The sequence below is a fragment of the Microcaecilia unicolor genome, chromosome 8 (genome assembly GCF_901765095.1).
Source record: "Microcaecilia unicolor chromosome 8, aMicUni1.1, whole genome shotgun sequence".
Taxonomy (NCBI): Eukaryota; Metazoa; Chordata; class Amphibia; order Gymnophiona; family Siphonopidae; genus Microcaecilia; species Microcaecilia unicolor.
Genome location: NC_044038.1, coordinates 33,506,402 through 33,527,946, shown reverse-complemented (window position 1 = coordinate 33,527,946; position 21,545 = coordinate 33,506,402). Strand labels below are relative to the sequence as shown.

The 21,545-nt window shown below is 41.4% G+C and overlaps 1 protein-coding gene across 1 annotated transcript in view; it reads right to left on the bottom strand.

Moving 5' to 3' along the window:
- The window catches only part of PDXDC1 (pyridoxal dependent decarboxylase domain containing 1), an 83,835-nt gene that overhangs the window by 49,593 nt on the left and 12,697 nt on the right, over positions 1-21,545 (bottom strand). Inside the window, exons 2-5 of the mRNA XM_030211715.1 lie at positions 13,106-13,179; positions 4,074-4,142; positions 3,323-3,403; positions 147-293 (exon numbers count right to left, since the gene is read on the bottom strand). Of these exons, the coding sequence (XP_030067575.1) occupies positions 147-293; positions 3,323-3,403; positions 4,074-4,142; positions 13,106-13,179 (371 nt within the window). The remainder of the gene's footprint in view (positions 1-146; positions 294-3,322; positions 3,404-4,073; positions 4,143-13,105; positions 13,180-21,545) is intronic.

Sequence of the window (21,545 nt, the reverse complement as noted above, 5' to 3'; positions counted from 1 at the left end):
GCATATCCGTTTGAAAGCTTCCTTGTCTTTCCTATTGAAAGGGCAAGGTTCATATGATAAGCTGCTACCACCTGCAGAGATGTGCAACAAGATGTCACAGTTTCCACACATACTCAGTAAGCAGAAGAGAATATGCCACATGTTACCTGAAAAGTCTGCAAAGCCAGAGGGTGGTATCCGATAGGATCCTGGTGGTCAGTTTCCTCAACCTCTCTTTGTCCAGGACAGAAATATAAGCTGCCAGGCTGTGTCCTAATAAAGCCATATGACCCTGTTCTCCAACGCTATGGATTCTATGAATTACAAATAACAATGTCAGTGTTAAATACAAAAATCAGATAGAACCCCTGTCAAGCCATAATTATATTTGTCACCAATATACAGAATCCCAAATACATGTGCATAAACAATAGTAGATTGATAGAAGACGTCTTGCATCCACGTGTTAGCCCCATCTGTAATCTCTCAAATATCAGAGAGGAGCAAGCCCATATCTTAGAAACTGTCCACACTCTGCTCAAATTATTAGATAAGTGTTATTTACAGAACACCTACATTTACTTTATTTGTATGCACATAGAGCCAGATTCTCTATATGGTGCCTAAAAAATCCACTTAGTAAAGATTTCCACAAGTGTATTCTATAAGTGATGCCTAGATTTAGGTGCAGTATATAGAATACGCTTAAGCAGAAATCATAGCACCTAAAACAATGCGCGTCCATTTAGGCCAATGAAAACGTGGCCTAAATCCCTGCGCATAGATTTACGCACACTGGGCCATATTGTATAACTGCGTGCATAAATTTTGGAACACCCACAAAATGCCCATTTCCTCGCCCCTTTTCAACTGTGTGCATTAGAAATTAGGTGCAGTTCATTACAGAATATGCTTAGCGAGTTCTATGCATAAATTCTAATTATTGCCAATTAGTGCTCATTATTCCTTAAGTGCTGTTATCAACACTGATTAGCTTAAGCCAATTAAGTTACGTGCATTGTTATAGAATACGCCTAGATTTCATCCGGATCTCTAGGCGTACTATATAGAATCAGGGCGATAATGCACAAGTTATTCCTGTTTTTACAAACTACGCACACCTCCTACATGCTATATGCGTGGGCACATTGTACCAGTTTATTTTCACTAAGACGTGCTAATTGCACATTTGTTTTTATGACTTTTTCTTTCTAGGTTTTTGCAAGTTTTGTGCAGCAATAATACCTGCAACAACCTAAAAAGAGAAGCCCTTAAAAACAAATGTGTTAGTTTGGCAATTAAACACATCTTAGAAAAATAAACCTCAAGCGAGCCTTCTCTGGAGTAGCCCCAACACTCTGGAACACACTCCCTGAAAGGCTCCCCTTAACACAAGATAATCTCTACTTCAGGAAGCAGGTGAAAATTTGGCTCTTCAACCAGGAAGAAGTAACTAACCTGTTAGTCTCACTCACACACACAAGGAGTGGCACGGGCTGCACATAAGTACATAAGTACATAAGTAGTGCCATACTGGGAAAGACCAAAGGTCCATCTAGCCCAGCATCCTGTCACCGACAGTGGCCAATCCAGGTCAAGGGCACCTGGCACGCTCCCCAAACGTAAAAACATTCCAGACAAGTTATACCTAAAAATGCGGAATTTTTCCAAGTCCATTTAATAGCGGTCTATGGACTTGTCCTTTAGGAATCTATCTAACCCCTTTTTAAACTCCGTCAAGCTAACCGCCCGTACCACGTTCTCCGGCAACGAATTCCAGAGTCTAATTACACGTTGGGTGAAGAAAAATTTTCTCCGATTCGTTTTAAATTTACCACACTGTAGCTTCAACTCATGCCCTCTAGTCCTAGTATTTTTGGATAGCGTGAACAGTCGCTTCACATCCACCCGATCCATTCCACTCATTATTTTATACACTTCTATCATATCTCCCCTCAGCCGTCTCTTCTCCAAGCTGAAAAGCCCTAGCCTTCTCAGCCTCTCTTCATAGGAAAGTCGTCCCATCCCCACTATCATTTTCGTCGCCCTTCGCTGTACCTTTTCCAATTCTACTATATCTTTTTTGAGATACGGAGACCAGTACTGAACACAATACTCCAGGTGCGGTCGCACCATGGAGCGATACAACGGCATTATAACATCCGCACACCTGGACTCCATACCCTTCCTAATAACACCCAACATTCTATTCGCTTTCCTAGCCGCAGCAGCACACTGAGCAGAAGGTTTCAGCGTATCATCGACGACGACACCCAGATCCCTTTCTTGATCCGTAACTCCTAACGCGGAACATACTGCAGCAGGACATGTTTATCCACTCCTACCCTAGTTGAGATAATATTTAAAAATCTCTCTGACCTCATGTGCACCTTTCTTTAAATTAGTCATATATTTTCTAACTCCTCTTACTCTCTAACCTATCTATATGTTCCATCTTTGCTTATACCCTTCACTGTTAATTAAAATGTTCTATTACGTATTGTGTTGACATTGTTACGTAGTATATATTAAGCCATGCTTTGTATTGTTATTTGAATATTTTTACTGCTGTAATTGTCTATTGCTCATGTTTGATTTATTCTTAATGTACACCGCCTTGAGTGAATTCCTTCAAAAAGGCGGTAAATAAATCCTAATAAATGAACAGTGCATGTTATATGCATGAGCACGTTATACCAGTTTATTGTTACACAGACTTACAATTTGCATGTGTTATATGCGTAAAAATATGGTAATTAATGCATGTGTACACTATCTTAAAAGCTGCTCATGTTATAGATTAGTAGGCATGCTATATGCATAAAAAACAACTCAAAGTCTAAGGGCTGAATTTAAAAAAGATGCTCTTCTTTCTATTGTTAAAGTATAAGAATAGATCTCAGAGATACAAAATTTTTTTTTTGTTTTGTTACTAAAGCAAACAGTGTCTGAAGAACAAAGGAACCAAACACCATATTAGATATGAAGAGAACATTCCACTCCCATTTCATTCAAAAAGCTTTACTTACATCATTTTAGTCATTTACAAAAACAGATCACAGGTACTACCAACTAGACATTTAAAACATGTCTATCTGGTGCAAGTTCAGACTTTTTGTTCCTTGGGGCTGGCAGACTTAGAGAACACTAAATAACAGGCATAGGTGGGCAATTTAGTGTAATTTGGGTGGCATCAGTGGGAACCTACATACCAGTCACCTTCCACAAAGAAGATAGCAACTAGAAACAGCAGATCGAAAGAACAGAGGCTGAGACTCAGCTTCACATAGCACTCCACAGCAAAGTTATCTTAACGAGTAATATTGAGCCCAGCATGAGTTACCGATAAGACTGCACATCCTCCTCTTCGTCTCCACGTATGAGGTTCTGAACCAGCTGAAGAATGCTAACCATGTCCTGTCCACTGTCAGCGTGGGGAAGAAAGGACACGTGTATTAGCTTCTTTACTGCTAGCTCAGGAATATAACGTACAAATGATAAATTATATTTTAAGGACTCCTATACAGCAATTCAAAAACAAAATTGACCATATTATAAAGCATAAAAATTAAAATGAAACAACATGAAACATAACACCCTGATCCACATGTTGGACTGTGCATACCACCATCAATAAATAAAAATAAAAATGCCTACCTATCTACTGGGTAGAACACCATATAAGCAGAGTAGAAATATGCAGCACAATGGTACAGAGTCAAACCTTGGGTGTGTCACACTTTTCAAACAGGAATTGTTAAGATTATTACTTCCTTGTTGAAGTCTTCAAGTAATATAAAGGTCATGCCGGCTTACTGTTTTACAATCATCAAATATTTATAAAGCAGTCAATGGAAATGCCTCAAGAGCCATGGTATATTTTATTAGTATCTAAAATCTATTATTCATTCAAAGAAGTCTCACATCTTGCATCAATATGCATGCTTTTCAAGATTCTGATATGGCAAAAAGGCAGAAGAGCACTTCAGGACTAAATCTGGACCATGTACGGTGATTTATGTGCTCAAAGCATTATCATAGGCATTTACTATTTCACACAATTCTAAGAATGCAAAGCAGCCAGCATTACCTACCTGCCCTGCAGCGGTCCAGGAATATCTTTCCTGGTGTACTTCTGTTTTTCCTCGTCTTCTTCTCCTTTTCTAAATTTGGAAACAAGAATCAAGAGGAGAAATTAGGTCTCACCTGATAATTTTCTTTCCATTAGCCCTTCCCACTGTTCCAGAACTTGAGGGATAGTTATGTCCATCAACCAGCAGGTGGAAGTACAAAACTGAGCTGAGACATATCTGTCTTGGCAGCATCCAGTCCAGCTCCTCAGGTTGGGGGGGGGGGGGGGGGTGGGGTTGATTTGCAGCCCACTAGGCCATCAGGGCTTTTTTTGTGTGGGGAGGATGCTAGGGGGGGGTCACAGGGACAGGAGGTCCACCGGATCTCCAGCCCCTATGTCGTTGGCTGGGGGTCAGGGTTCCTGAGAGGGGAGGCTTTTACGGGGGTTTGTAGTGCGCGCTGATTAATGGTAAAAAAAAATTGGTGATAATATTTGATTCAGTAATGTCTTTTAAACCACAGGTTCAATATGTCGTACAGAAATCTTTTTAAGTTAAGATTGATTTCTCGGGTGGATTTTCAAAAGGTTTTGCAAAGTTTGATTCTATCTGGTTTACACTATTGTAGCACTGGATATGCTGGTTTGTCTGCAGAACGTATTCATTCTTTGCAGATGAACAAAATGCTACTATTCGATTGTTGTGTGGGTTTAAATTTGATCATGCCACTCCTTTTCTTAAGGAACTGCAGTGGTTGCCACTGTCAGAGAAGATAAGATATAAGCTGCTGGTACTGCACCATCAGTTTGTACCAGGAGTCATTTGCAATATCTAACTGGTTTGGTCTGAAGACTCCTGTTTACTGGAAGGGTCTGATTTTTATTTTTTTTTTCAACTTCAGTATACGAGGAGGGCTTTTTTCATCACTGGACCAATAGAATAGAATAAGCTACCAGCTGCTCTCAGAATGCAGAGGAATTTGGCAGCATTTTAAAAACTTTTGAAACAGCATTTGTTGATGCTGGTAGAATTATTTATTTATTTATTCCATTTGTACCCCACATTTTCCCACCTATTTGCAGGCTCAATGTGGCTTACATAGCACCATGAGGCGTAAGCCGCCTCCGGTGATGAAACAAATACAGAGTGATGTGGTAGAGAATGAGATGTACGTGTTACAGACACATAACAGAATCGAGAGAAGAAGAGTTATATAATGTTCGTTGCAGGTTATGGTTTCGTTGTGTTGCTGAGTCCAGGCACTTAAGTTGGATCAGTAAGGTACGTCTTCTCGAACAGGTCGGTCTTTAGTGATTTCCGGAAGTTGAGGTGGTCGTGTGTTGTCTTTATGGCTTTTGGTAATGCGTTCCATAGTTGCATACTTATATAGGAGAAGCTGGATCCGTGGATTGATTTATACTTGAGTCCCTTGCAGCTGGGGTGGTGAAGATTTAGGTATGATTGTGATGATCCAATTGTGTTTCATTTTGTTAGGTCTATAAGGTCAGACATGTAACCCGGTGCTTCATCATAGATAATCTTGTGGACCAGGGTGCAGATTTTGAAAGTAATACGTTCTTTGATTGGGAGCCAGTGCAGTTTTTCTCGTAGCGGTTTGGTGCTGTCGAATATGAGCCTGGCTGCTGTGTTTTGAGCAGTCTGTAGTTTCTTTATGAGTTGTTCTTTGCATCCCGCATAAAGTCCATTGCAATAGTCAGCAAGGCTTGGTACCATTGACTGAACCAGGTTGCGGAAAGTTGCCCAATGGCTTTACACGTTTAAGTTTCCACATTGAGTGGAACATTTTCTTGATTGTGGAGTTAACTTGGGCCTCAAGTGTAAGGTTTTGGTCGATTGTGACACCCAGGATTTTCAGGCTATTTGAGATGGGGAGGGCGCAATCTGGGGTCACTAAGTTTGTGGGTATATTCGTGTTGTATTGGGATGGGAGGATAAATCAGTGCGTTTTTTCTGTATTGAGTTTTAGTTGGAATGCGTTTGCCCATGAGTTCATGATATGGAGGTCGAGGTTGATTTCGTAGGTGATTTCTGTTAGATCGTGTTTGAAAGGGATGTGTATTGTGACATCATCTGCATAGATGAATGGGTTAAGGCCCTGAGTAGATAAGGACTTGGCTAGTGGGGTCATCATTAGGTTGAACAGGATCGGTGATAATGGTGATCCTTGAGGTACTCCGCAATCTGCCTTCCAAGGTGATGATATGTTGGAGTTTACTTTCACTTGATACGTTCTGGTAGTTAGGAAGCCCTTGATCCAATTGAGTATTGCTCCGCTGATCCCGAAGTAGTCTAGGAGTCTTAGTAATATGTTATGATTTACCATGTCGAATGAACTGGACATGTCGAATTGGAGGAGAAGTATGCTTTTGCCTGCTGCTATATCCTGTTTGAATTTGGCCAGGAGGGTGGTTAGCACTGTTTCGGTGCTGTGGCGGGAACGGAATCCTGATTGTGATTCGTGCAGTATTGAGAATTTGTGTATGTAATCGGTCAATTGTTTCGTTACCATACTTTCCATCAGCTTGACTGCTAGTGGGATAGATGCTACAGGGCGTTAATTGGTGAGATTGTTTGTTTTTTCTTATTGTCTTTTGGTAAGGGGGTGAGTAGAATGTTGCCGTTTTCCTTCGGGAAGAGGCCTTGTTGGAGCATGAAGTTTAGGTGGGATGTGATATCTGTTATGAAGCAATCGGGGGCGGATTTTAAAAGGTAGCTGGGGCAGGTGTCCAGTTTGCAGTGCTTGTCAGCGGCTCTGTTGATCGCATGGGCCATTGTCTCGGCAGTGAGATCAAATTTTGATCAGGTTCAGTCCGCTGGATATTCTCCTAAGGTTAAGTCTAATCTATTGATGAAATTTTCAATGTCGGCAGTGTTCCGGGGAAGACCGTTTTGTAATTTTACAATTTTTTCATTGAAGTATTTTGCAAGGTTGTCTGCCGATGGGATGTCTGATTTGGTTGTGGTGAATTATGTGGTAGTGACTAAGACTGATGATGAATCCAGTTGTATTGTTGTGCTTTTATAGTTTTGTGTTGTGTTACATGTTTTTATTACATATGTTTGCTTGTAATCTGCTCTGAATAACAGCAGAATTGAAACTGTAATAAATAAAATGAAAGCATTATAGTGTTATAGGTAGTAAGAGAATAACCACATTCCCAATCTCAAATTTAAAAAAAAAGGGGGGGGGAGGAGGTATGAAGTCAGCTATCCAGCTTATTTTCGAAGGAGAAGGGCAGCCATCTTCCGACACAAATCAGGAGATGGGCGCCCTTCTCGCAAGGCCAGTCAAATCGGTATAATCGAAAGCCGATTTTGGCCGGCTTCAACTGCTTTCCATCGCAGGGACGGCCAAAGTTCAAGGGGGCATGTCAGCAGTGTACCGAAGGGGGGACGGGGACGTGGTTAAGAGATGGCCGTCCTCGGCTGATAATGGAAAAAAAAAAAGCCGGCCTTGAAGAGCATTTGGCCGACTTTACTTGGTCCCTTTTTGTTCACGACCAAGCCTTGAAAAGGTCCCTGAACTGACCAGATAACCACCGGAGGGAATCGGGGATCACCTCCCCTTACTCCCCCAGTGGTCACCAACCCCCTCCCACCCAAAAAAAAATGTAAAAAACATTTTTTTTGCCAGCCTCTATTGCAGCCTCAAATGTCATACCCAGCTCCATCACAGCACTATGCAGGTCCCTGGAGCAGTTTTTAGTGGGTACTGCAGTGTACTTCAGGCAGGCGGACCAAAGCCCATCCCCCCCCCACCTGTTACACTTGTGGTGGTAAATGGGAGCCCACCAAAACCCACCTGAAACCCACTGTACCCACATCTAGGTGCCCCCCGTTACCCTTTAAGGGCTATGGTAGTGTTGTACAGTTGTGGGGAGTGGGGTTGGGGGGGCTCAGCACCCAAGGTAAGAGAGCTATGCACCTATGGAGCAATTTGTGAAGTCCACTGTAGTGCCCCCTAGGGTGCCCGGTTGGTGTCCTGGCATGTGAGGGGGACCAGTGCACCACAAATGCTGGCTCCTCCCACGGCCAAATGCCTTGGATTTGGCCAGTTTTGAGATGCCCACCCTTAGTTTCCATTATAGGCGAAAACCGAGGGCGGCCATCTCTAAGGGCGGCCCAAATGTTGAGATTTGGCCGTCCCCAACCGTATTATCGAAACGAAAGATGGCCGCCCATCTTGTTTCGATAATACAGTCGTGTACGCTTCTTTACGGGGCTGTCCCTAGAGATGGGCGCTCCCATTCTATTATGCCCCTCCATGGTAACTAAGGACTTAATATGTCAGAGAGACTGACGCTATATGGATAAAATATTGTATTGTTGTGTAGATTACAAACTTCAACAGAAAAAACCAATGAAGAAAAGCTAATTACAGGTTCTTCTTCCTCCACATGCCCATATAGGCTAGTTATTACATTTAGAGTTCGAGTTCTCGCTATTACAGATGGTTATAAGGATTAACAATCATGGTATGATAATTACGGGTTCTTCTTGCTCCATATATTCAGCTCAATTAGATGTTATATTTAGAGCTTGGGTCCTCATAATTCCAAGAGATTATCTTCTATATTTATTCTAGAGGATTTCAGAACAAGTATAGCCTGTTCAATTCTGAATTTGCTAAAATAAATAAAGATTCTGAACATACTAAGCATCAACCATCAATATACCTTAAGGAGTAACACGATTAAAAGGGGAGAGGGGGAAAGAAACATAAATAAAAATCAATCAAAAATAATATTAAAGTAATATTAGATTTTACCTGCTAAATTTGCATTCCATTAGTCCCTCTGGACCGGCTCAGAAAGATACTGATGTGTTGTGCACTCCTTCCAGCAGTTGAAGACTGAGAATTCTGACTCTCGTGAGAGCCAATCAGAGCCCTGGCTAGCTATAGTAAGATCCAGTATTAACATAACAAAGCCGGAAAGAAAGGAAGTAACTTATGTGCGACTGGTGAAGCATTACAGGCTTTGAAAATAGATATACATACGATCCTCGTAAAAACTGAAGGTAAGGCAAATAAGTGGGTCTCTTTTTTTTTTTTTTTTTAAATAACCGACGAAAAATGCTCAAAGCAGCTCAATACCCACAAAACTAATATACAATACTAAATTACATCGTTGTTAAAGCATCAGAAAGAAATTAATGGCCATGAAGTTACAGCACAGGGAGGGTTCTGGGCGGTCCGGCGGGACGAACGGAAAGCAAATTAGCAGGTAAGATCTAATTTCTCCTTCCTTAGCGTCCCTCTGGACTGGCCCAGAAAGATCCTGATGGGAAGTAACAAAGCAGTATAACTAAGGGAGCGACCTTAGTAATCCCACCATAAGGATCCTTGCTCCAAAAACTGCATCCTGATGACATTGTACATCCAATCTGTAATGCTTAGAAAAAGAATGCAAGGAAGACCATATTGCTGCCTTACATATGTACACAGGCAGCACCTAAGAAGTGCTCCACTCCCGATGCTGCTTGTCCTCTAGTAGAGTGAGCTTTTACCCCTTCTAGAATAGGTCTTCCGGACAGAAGGTAAGCGGAAGCAATCATTTCTTTTAGCCATCTTGAAATGGAAAGTTTAGACGCCGCTAAACCTTTGTGGGAACCTCCAATGCGCAGGAAAAGACGATCTGATTGTCTCAAATCCTCCGTAGTTTGCAAATAATGCTTAAGCACTCTCTTGACATCAAGTTTCCACAAACTCCACGGTTCTTCTGACCCTGAAAACGAACCTAGTACCGGTAAAACTACCGAAAGGTTCAAATGAAACCTGGACAAAACCTAGAGTCTCCTTGTCATTCTCATCTAAAGGCAGGAGTGGTCAGGGTCACTCTGTAAAGGCTTCTCTCTTTACAGAGGGTTTGTCCTGTTCTTCCTAAAGATGTAAGAACAGGTCGCTAATCCATTTATTTTGTAGTTCCAAAAAAGAGGGGTCCTTTTGACCAATTTTAGATCTCAAGGCAGTCAACCGTACGCTCAAGGTCACCAGTTTTCGTATGGAAACTGTATTCTGTCATTGTGGCTGTTCAACCAGGAGAGTTTCTGACGGCTCTAGATTTGAAAAAGACTTATCTGCATATCCCGATTCGTCCTCTGCACCAAAGGTTTCTTTGTTTTGCAGTTTTGGGCCAGCACTTTCAGTTTCAAGCTCTTCCTTTCAGTCTTGCTATGGCTCCTCATACCTTTATGAAGGTCATGGTGGTGGTGGTAGCAGTGGCTTTCAGAAAGGAGCAGTGGCATAGCCAGATCCAGTATTTTGGATGGACCCAGAGCTAACTTAGATGGGCCCTTCCACGGCACAGCATTCCACAGCCCCCACCCCAAGATATTAAAAAAAAATTATAGATTTTTTTTTCACCTACCCCACATCAACATTTCTCCTCCTCTGCGGCGTCCCGGCATCTGACCTTTGACCGCCCCCTCCCCCCGGTGTACCTTACAGGCATCCTCAGCGCCTGCAGTGATTCATTATTGCTGCCTGCACCGGCCCTGCAGGCTTCCATTGGCCGGGTCCTGCCCTCGCTTTCATCATTTCCTGTCTGGCCGCTCTCTAATTCTTAGGTATCAAGGCTGTTCTGAATGAAAATGGTTATCTGTAATCTAACAGGTTAGTAATTTCACGTTTGGCCTCTGGTGTGAATGCCATTCAGTCCTGCCATTTGTTGCTCTTGACTTTGTCAGTTTGATCTATTATATCTTCTAGACTAAGTTCCTATGTAGGTATGACCCCAACAACTTCCTCAGTAAAGACTAAGGTAAAGAAATAATTTAGAAAGGATCTTAGAAAGGAATGAACAAAGAGAAATAGGGTGCAAGAAATCAGGTAGGGATAAAGAAGAAGGCCACACTGTAGCAGCTTAAAAATGTTCAGCAATAAGGATCAATAAAAAAATATAAATTTTAAAACAGCTTTAAAACAGAAAGAGAAAGAACAAAAGGTGAAAGACAAAAAAGAAAACATCAGTGCTGGTTAGCAAGATAGATACTGAATGGGGTCAGCTGGTGAAAACAGTGGGATTGGAAATGTGATGCAGGACTGCGAGTTGTTGAGTATTTACTAGGTGGAATGCAGGATGAGAAGAGGGAGAAATCAGTGGAAAAGGAGGAGACAGAGAAGCTGATGCAAGAGCTGAATTGATCATGATCATTCTATCAGGAAAGAAACTTTAGACGGTAATACATGGAATGAAAGAAGCAAATTGAGAACATGAAAGAGGCAGTCAGGGTGATCAGAAGATGAGAAGATCAGAATGCTATACTAGTTAGATTTAGCTGCCCGGTGATACAGCAGTTCTGGAAGGACTTGCAGGTGAGATTGCAGAGTGGCCTGGGTTTCGAGGTTACACTAAATGCTGGCCTATGCTTGTTGAATGTACCGATGAGGGAGAGCCGTGGGTCGCATCACCGTCTTCTCACATATATTGTTACAGCAGCCAGGATATTAATTGCAAGACAATGGAAACAATTAGCGGCACCCTCGGTGGACCAAGTGCTGGCTAAGGTGGATTATTGTTGCCTGATGGATAAGCTCACAGCCTTGAGGCGAGGAGGAATGGTGAGATTCTTAAAAACATGGACACCATATCTGGAGTGGCGAGGACTAAACACTTGACACTTGAACAATGGGGGACCTCCAGCACACGAAGAGACTGATATATACCTGAGATGCTCTGAGGGGGGAGGGGGAGGGAGTGGGGAAACTTGAAGCTGTACAATGGGTTTATGGCTAGAATGTTGTGTTAGTTAGGATTGTTGTTATGTAAAGCTAAAGAAAAAGTTAATAAAAACATTTATTAAAAAAAAAAAAGAATGCTATACTAGTTAGATTTAGCTAAGCTACATGCATAAGAAAAGGCAGCAGAGATGGAAAGAAAAAGATCAGACGAATACCAGTGGTCTTTGATGCAGTAAAATTCCTTACAAAGAGCATGGGATAGGATAGTCAACCATGGTTGTACAAGAGATAAGAAGATAATGCTCCAGAGATGAAAGAAAGAGCAGAATTAAAGTGGCTAAAGTAATGAATGGATTAAGCAGAGAAAAAAAAAGCATATGGGAGAAACAAAGGAGATACAAGGGCAGATGAGAAAACTGAAGTATCAAGGTTCCAAGCAAGCTTTGGGATGAGTGAACAAAGTAATTCATTTAATTCCAGCATTTCTAATCTAACCTAACTGAAAAGTTCTATAGATGAAGGCTGGTGAAAAAACAGGGACAAAAAGAGAAAACAGAAAAAACAGAAATAGATGGAAGGAACTTGAACAGGAAATAAGAAGTTAAGGAAAAATGAATAAGTGGAGATAAAAGAGTATCAGGAACAAACAGAAAGAATAGTAAATGAAAATGAATTCTCCATATCCTATATAATAATTCTCACCTCCAACGTTCAATGCTTGGGACCGTGGGTCCCTGGCTGCAAGTGGTCTGCGAGGCAGACACGCAGGACGTCACTGACGTCAACACAGCTGATTGCAAGGCAAGGGGAAGGGAAGGTAGCACAACAACGGCGGCGACGGTGGCGGCAGTTTTCGGCGTTCCGGGGTGGGGAGGGGATCGACAGGTTCGCGGGAGGGGGTGGGTTCATGGGGGCCGTAGCACGGGGGGGTGGGGGGGATTGCCTGCCTAAGGCCCGTTTCCTTGCCTACAGAAACGGGCCTTTTTTACTAGTAAATATTAAAATCACCAAATTTGAAAGCAGATGAAGAATGATAGGAAAAGGTAAGATTCTAAGTCAAAATCACTATAAGAATAAAAATTTCCAAAGGACAGTATAGTCACTAACACTAAAGGGTAGAGAAAAATAAAACAGAGTTCAAAAAAAGAGAGGGAATGGTAGAGGGAAGAAAGCTGCAAGCAGAGGATGCCATGAGACAGATGTCCCTGAAGAGAGAATTTGTAAGAACAGCAGAGTCACTCAAGTTCTCTGTCCAATACAACTATTAAAAAAAGAACCCCCACAAAAAAATACAAAAAAAAAAAACCCAGTTAATTTAAGGATACATAAGGTATTTAACAATACTGGAACATACCTTTGGTTGTCTTCCAGCATCTTCATGGCCTCATTAAGATTCTTTCCCATTACTACCAACGTTGGGTCAACCATCTTGAAAATAAACAAGGTTTTCAGAAACATACAGATGCCTGAATTATGTAGTTATTTTCAATTCTTACCCATAGGGATCTGATAAATTTCAATAGGATACATTCTAGAAGCATAACTGGCCTTCACAAAAACTTTGAATCTGATTGGGTCACTGTAATCTAAATAATCATATCCCCAGAAAGACACACAAACACCACATACGAACTTTCCAGACTTGTTGAAAAACATCAAAGAGCAAGAAATATATGCAAAGATCTTTTCCATATTCCACAAGGCTTTCTGAGAAATACTGTAGCAAACAAGGCAACAAAAGAACATCATGGGTCAAACCAAAGCCCAGTATCCTGTTTCCAACAGTGGCCAACCTAAAGAACCCAGAAGGATCTCAAAAATTAGATACCATATTGTTTATCCCCAGAGCTTTCCACAAGTCCTCCAGAAACTTGACCAAATCTTTAACCTTGCTACATTAACTACTTTTATCACATCCTCTGGCAATGAATTCCAGAACTTAATTATGTGTTGACGGAAAATATATTTTCTCCTATTTTTATTGAATGTACTAGTTAATATCATGTCACTAAGGGGCCCTTTTATTAAACTGCGCTAAAAATTATACAGTGCTATCCCCAGCATGGGTCTTTCTCATATGCTGAAGCCTCTTTTAGTGCAGTGGTAAAATGGCCCCATTTTCCATTATTCCCATTAATGGACTTGTGCTAATTTCACCACTGGCATGTGAACACTTACAGACACCTATTTTCCAGGTGGTATGGTTCATGTGCTAACTGGTTAGCAAGCGGCGATGCAGCTGCGCTGATTAGTGCAGAACACACCTACTCTCTGCTTAAGCGCTAAAATATAAACTATTTTTTTAGCACGTGGGAAATGAGCGCTAATCCCAAAACTACTGAAGGACGTTTGAGAGTGCACCCCGCCATATGCTTTTTAACCTGCAGTATGCATGCATTAGTGCTTACCGCAACTTAGTAAAAGTAAGCAAGTAGCAATAAAAATATTAAAAAATTAAAATCCATAATATAATATCTAAAATAATAAAATGTACATTATAAAGTCAGTGAGTAGTATAAAACTCAGGAGATAATCATTGCAACAATTAAATCACAGGAAACATAACGAGAAGCTGCGCAGTCAAGCATGCCATAATAAAAGATCTTATTATAGAACAGTGGTGTTCTTCAACTCTGATTTGACAAATTGAAGGCACATCTAGTAAATGTTTATTTGCTGAGCAAAGTGATCTAGATGGCCGATAATTTGCAAAGAAGCTGCAATAGACAATGAAGTATTATAATGCTTTATAAATTAAATTAGTGTCAAAATTTTAAACTGAAGTATCATGTCACAGACAGCCAGTGCAACTTGATTACTGGGGAGATATGATTGTAATATAAAAACAGTAAACAACAGATTCGCTTTTAACTGTTCCATTCTACTCATGGAAGATCTGTAAAATCATCTCTCACCTCAGCTATCTATTCTCCAAGCTGATGAGCCCTAACCTTTTTAGCCTTTCCTCACTGGGGAGTCATTCCACATTCCCCTTTATCATTGTGGACAAAGGCACCACAGAGCCATGCAGAGGCATCCTAATGATGACACCCTTGGCCAAATTACTATCGAATCAGAACCTAAACCCATTTATATACGCTGACGATGTAACGATCTTCATCCCATTCCATGAAGATCTAAGGGAAATCTCCAATGAAATCAAGCAAAGCCTACATATTATGAATTCCTGGGCAGATGCATTTCAGCTGAAACTCAATGCTGAGAAAACCCAATGCCTGGTACTCACCTCGCAATACAATAAGAATAAATTTACCACCATCAACACACCTAAACTAAATCTACCAGTTTCGGACACCCTGAAAATCCTCGGAGTCACCATTGATCGACATCTAACACTTGAGAACCATGCAAATAACATAACCAAAAAGATGTCTCATTCAATGTGGAAACTAAAAAGAGTTAGACCATTTTTTCCAAGGATTGTCTTCCGCAATCTGGTACAATCACTGGTACTCAGTCATCTGGACTATTGTAACTCACTCGACGCTGGCTGTAAAGAGCAAATACTCAAAAAACTCCAGACAGCTCAGAATACGGCAGCCAGACTAATATTTGGCACACCAAAATACGAAAGCGCGAAACCCTTACGAGAAAAACTACACTGGCTCCCATTAAAAGAACGCATCACGTTCAAACTTTGCACTTTAGTCCATAAAATCATCCATGGTAACGCCCCAGCCTACATGTCAGATCTAATAGAACTACCACCCAGGAACGCAAAAAAATCTTCTCGTACACCCCTCATTCTTCATCCTCCCAAACGTAAGGGTTTGAAATACAAATCAATGCATGCATCTACCTTTTCCTTTACGAGCACGCAGCTCTGGAATGCGCTGCCACGCAACTTGAAAACGGTTTATGAACTGACCAATTTCCGCAAACTATTAAAAACATCTCTCTTCGACAAGATATATCACAAAGATCAACATGTGTAACTGTATAATCTTTTGAACTTCTAGCACTGTCTTATAATGTCTTTGCTTTAACACCATTATATAATTCACCACCATGTTACACAAACCTTCTGTAAACCTAATGTATAGGCACTCTTATTTCCAGTACCCATGATGTAAGCCACATTGAGCCTGCAAAGAGGTGGGATAATGTGGGATACAAATGCAATAAATAAATAAATAAATAAATAAATGATATTCTCCAGCACATAAATGCTTCTCATGGACATAGCTGCTATAACAAGAACATGCACAACAACAGAAATTTCTAAGTCGTAACTATCTGTCATTCCTCTGCCAATTCCTTAGACACCTAAACAATTCCCAAGGTTTACTTGCTGTTCTACCTGTTAACATTTCTTTTTCCAGCTGTAACGAACCAGTAGCAGTTTAACTTCTTCCTCTACTTCTTCCAGGCTTCCTCTTTTCCTGTTTTTCTCTAACACTGTTCCAAGTTTCTCAGTCCCCTCTTTTGTGTTTTTAACTCTTCAGTATACTATGTTCTCTGGGCATCTATAACAGTTCTGTGCTACCTCATCTAATGCCCTTATTTACAGCCGCAAACCAAACCTTCACAGATTCCTTAACCCTACTACTTCTCCCCTCCTTCTGCTCCAATAACAACAACACCTCCCCATCCCTCAATATTTACCTTACCTCTAACACATTTCTCCATCTTATGACGCCATTCCCCGATAGATCCTCCCTAACCTTTCCCTCAAAGAATAGAGAGTGGTCCGACTAAGGGACTGGCCTTACCTATCCCACTATGAGACACCTTTGTTGCTGTAATAAATCTGTCATAAAAATTAAATCTAATGCATAGTAACATAGTAGATGACGGCAGAAAAAGACCTGCATGGTCCATCCAGTCTGCCCAAGACAAAACTCATATGTGTATACCTTACCTTGAATTTGTACCTGTCCTTTTCAGGGCACAGACCATATAAGTCTGCCCAGCAGTATTTCCCGCCTCCCAACCACCAGTCCCACCTCCCATCACCGGCTCTGGTACAGATCATACAAGTCTGCCCTCCCCTATCCTCGCCTCCCAACCACTACCCCCTCTTCCCCCCAACTGCTCCACCACCCAATTTCAGCTAAGCTTCTGAGGATCCATTCCTTCTGCACAGGATTCCTCTATGCATATCCCACGCATGTTTGAACTCCATTACCGTTTTCATCTCCACCACCTCCCGCGGGAGGGCATTCCAAGCGTCCACCACCCTCTCCGTGAATGTTCCCCTTCTCCTAATGAGTTGGTGCAGAAACCACTTGAATAAGGCACCCTAACACTAAGCTGGGAATCAAACCTGCCACTTTATGATCTTCTATATTGTCCTGATGAATATTAATCTCCTAAAATAGGGTTGTTGGTTTTTTTTTGGGAGGGGGGGGGGGGTAGGCACAGGCATGACACAGACGAAGGAAACCAACAGTTTGCCATATAGTTTTTTTTCTGAATGAGTGTTCGGAACCAAAGAGATGGACAGCATTTGATGGAAAATGCACTGAAATGTATACACCGTATACAATCCATGCCCAGCATGTACAAGACATCTACATTACTCTCAACATATTTTGGCATTCAGCTGCTTGCATCGTGGGTTCAGTTAAACACGGCTGCTAGAATGCGTATCACACCTTGATTACTTCAAAAGTTGCTTTCACTGAGCTCCCAGAGCCCAGTATGAACTGCTTCAAAACTTGTTGTAAAACATTTGTTTTGCAAGAATTCTGGCTGAAACATGCGCTATTATCCAGCCTTCAGTACTTTAACAATTTCAAGGTTAAAAAGAGGAGTCTTTATATACTGTAAGAAAAGGGTGGCTTAGTCCTTCCAGGTTATAGTTCTTCACGCCCAGTCTGTCGTGCTTGGAAATGGAATGCAGGGAGGCCCACACTGCCGCCTTACAAATGTCCGTGGGCGGCACCAAGAACTGCTCCACCCACGAAGTTGCTTGCCCCCTAGTGGAGTGAGCCTTTACACCTTCCGGGACCAACCTAATGGCAAGAATGTAGGCAGAAGCTATCATCTCCTTCAGCCACCTAGAAATAGTGGGCTTAGAAGCTGCCAAGCCCTTACGCGAACCGCCCAGGAGCACAAACAGGCGGTTCATGCGCCAGAAATCGTCAGTAACCTTAAGATAGTGTAATTTCCTCTGAGCCTCCATGCCTGAGGAAGACCCTAGGACAGGCAGGAAGACAGATTGGGAAAGATGAAAACGTGAAACCACCTTAGGCAAGAATGAAGGCACCGGACGCAAAACCACACGCTCCTTGGAAAATTCTAAAAATGGAGACTGGCAGGAAAAATCTAAACCCTCATAAGTACCGCCATACTGGGAAAAGACCAAGGGTCCATCAAGCCCAGCATCCTGTCTCTGACAGCGGCCAATCCAGGCTTCAAGAACCTGGCAAAACCCCCAAAAAAACACAAACATTTTAATAATGTTCAATGGACTTTCCCCTCAGGAATCTGTCCAAACCCCCTTTAAATTTCGTAAGGCCAGCTGCTGTCACTACATTCTCCGGCAATGAGTTCCAGAGTCTAACTACACGCTGAGTAAAGAAAAACTTTCTCCTATTTGTTTTAAATCTACCATATTCTAGCTTCATCTTGTGTTCCCTGGTTTTGTTGCTGTTTGAAAGTGTAAACAAACGCTTCACATCTGTCCGCTCATTATCCTGTAGACTTCTATCATATCACCCCTCAGCCGCCTTTTCTCCAAGCTGAAGAGTCCTAACCTTCTCAGCCTTTCCTCATAGAGAAGTCATTTCATTCCCTTTATCATTTTCGTCGCCTTTCTCTGCACCTTCTCTAATTCCTTTACATCTTTTTTGAGATGCGGCGACCAGAATTGGACACAATACTCGAGGTGCGGTCGCACCATGGAGCGATACAACGGCATTATAACATCCTCGTGTTTGTTTTCCATCCCTTTTCTAATAACATTATGTGTGCTTTCTTAGCCGCTGCAGCACACTGAGCAGACGTTTTTAACGTCTTATCAACGATGACTCCCAGATTCCTTTTATAGGTCCGTGACTCCTAACGCGGAACTCTGCATGACATAGCTGTAATTCGGGTTCCTCTTACCCACCTGCATCACTTTGCACTTGCCAACATTGAACTTCATCTGCCACTTGCACGCCCAATCCCCCAGTCTCGTGAGGTCCTCCTGTAATCTTTCACACTCCTCCTGCAGCTTGACGACCCTGAATAACTTTGTGTCATCAGCGAATTTAATTACCTCACTAGTTACTCCCATCTCTAGGTCATTTATAAATATGCTAAAAAGCAGCGGTCCCAGCACAGACCCCTGCGGGACCCCACAAACTACCCTTCTATTAGATTGTAAGCTCTTTGAGCAGGAACTGTCTCTCTTTGTTAAATTGTACAGCGCTGTGTAACCCTAGTAGCGCTCTAGAAATGTTAAGTAGTAGTAGTAGTAGAATACTGACCATTCAACCCTACTCTTTGCTTCCTATCTTTCAATCAGTTCTTAACCCATAGTAATACCCTACCTCCGATCCCATGACTCTCCAGTTTTCTCAGGAGTCTTTCATGAGGCGCTTTGTCAACCGCCTTTTGAAAATCCAGATACACAATATCCACTGGCTCCCCATTGTCCACGTTTGTTCACCCGCTCAAAAAAATGCAGTAGATTGGTGAGGCAAGACTTCCCTTCACTAAATCCGTGCTGACCGTCTCATCAGCCCATGTTTTTGTATGTGCTCTGTAATTTTATTCTTAATAATAGCCTCTACCATTTTGCCCGGTAGGGACCGGTACGGACGTCAGACTCACCGGTCTATAATTTCCCGGATCTCCTCTGGAACATTTTTTAAAAATCGGCGTAACATTGGCTACCCTCCAGTCTTCCAGTACCACATATTACTAACAGTAGCTCTACAAGTTCATTTTTCAGTTCTATTAATACTCTGGGATGAATACCATCAGGTCCTGGTGATTTACTACTCTTCAGTTTCCAGAACTGACTCATTACATCCTCGCTCAAAATAATGCCTCCTTATTTGCCCTAAGTAGATGTGTGGGGACGGGGGACACAACAACAGCCCCAAATTTTAATGGCACTCCCTCTAATCCTGCCAGCAAATCTATTGTCATCTGATTTAATGGAATCATATCTTGAAATGCTGTTGCCACATCCCCTAGATAGCTCCTAATGCTGGGCAAGTGGAGATAAGTACAACCCTTTGGGCATACGAAACTTTTATTGATGACTCCCTGTTAACCATATTTCTGTCAATAGCAGATAGTTTAACTTCTCATCCTGCAATCCTCAGCTATACTGCTTGATTTAATGATACAATGGCTCCGTCAAAATCAGATCAGATCTCAGAGCTATCTGCTCTTAAAGTATATCAGTGGACCAGGTCTAAAAGAATGCAAAAGAACATGTTTTACCGGGCTAGGACAATGTGAACTGGGTGTACAGTAATGCGTTACTAAAACTACTAAGAAGAGCAGTATAAGTAACACTTGGGTGTGTGGATTATGCAACCGAAAAGAATTGAGATGTCTTTCTCAATAAAAACTATTTCAATTATGGTGTTAGCGGACACCTCTGGATATAAGCAAGATTTAAGATTAAACCTGAGCTGCTCTGCACCCTACAATTTTGTAAAGCCTGCTTATTTCATAATGAGCCAGGCAGGAATCAGAAAGTAGCTGGAGTAAAGTAAAATGCCCTCTTACAAAAGGGTCAGTCAGTAGTATCTAGCTTTACACAGCAAAAAGAGAGCCATGCGGTATTAATGGCACTTTCCATTATTAAAATGAAACTGAAAAATCTACCACCAAGGTCCCTGTTTTCTAATTTTTTTTCAATACTTGTTTGTTGTGAGTGACCCTAACACCACTCATTTGCTACCAGTCTGGGGAAATGGAGAATTTCTGTGGCGTGCAAAATAAATGAACACGGGGCCACCAAGGGAATTCAAGCTCTCTCAGATATCCTTCTGGAAGGCTGACAAATTAAGCCTTTTCACAATTTGTGTGAACTTGCTATATCAGTCAGGAACACTTATGCTTATCTCCAAATTAAACATCATCTGCTCTGGTTTGTCAAATAAGACATTGAAGGCATGTAACCTATGGAATTTTATAAGTCTAAGTGCTTTGAACACACGCCTCTATAGGGTCAGTAAAAAGTGACTATGCAATTTTTTCATAACTTTGATGTTTTTCATGTTCTACATCCTATTTTTGCTATTTTTCAAATGTATTAAAAAAAAAAAAAAAAAAAACGTTTTATTGATGAAGACGTGATAATACCTGAGGCTGAAATTTTGAAGGATCATGCAGTTGATACCTTTGTATCTTGTGGTATAAATAAGTCACATATACCACTTTTGGTACCTTTTCACTCAGTGGGTTGCATATATGTTAAGTGGGGAGAAGGGAGAAGAATTAAATATTAATGCAAGTCTAGAACAAATTACAGAAAGAAGAGCACACATACCCTCAGTCACTGAAGTTATACTGCTCTTCAAGAAACTCAGTATAAATTCTTTTGAAGATGTTACTGGTTTAAAGCTTTATGAGTAATATAACTGCGAGGGAGAATTTCTCTGTCATGCTTTTTGGAACTGCTGATTAATATAAAATTTTTGCAAGAAATTACTGGACTTTTTATATAAACCACCAGATATTGCCTGCTTAGATGATTTAAGTTCTCTTAAGGACTGTGATAGGCTTTCTGAAGAAAAAGCTTCTCAAATCTTTCTTATTGCTAAATAATGCATTTTAGTTCATTTGAAGTTAATGGATCTTTGAAGTATGACTCAATAATG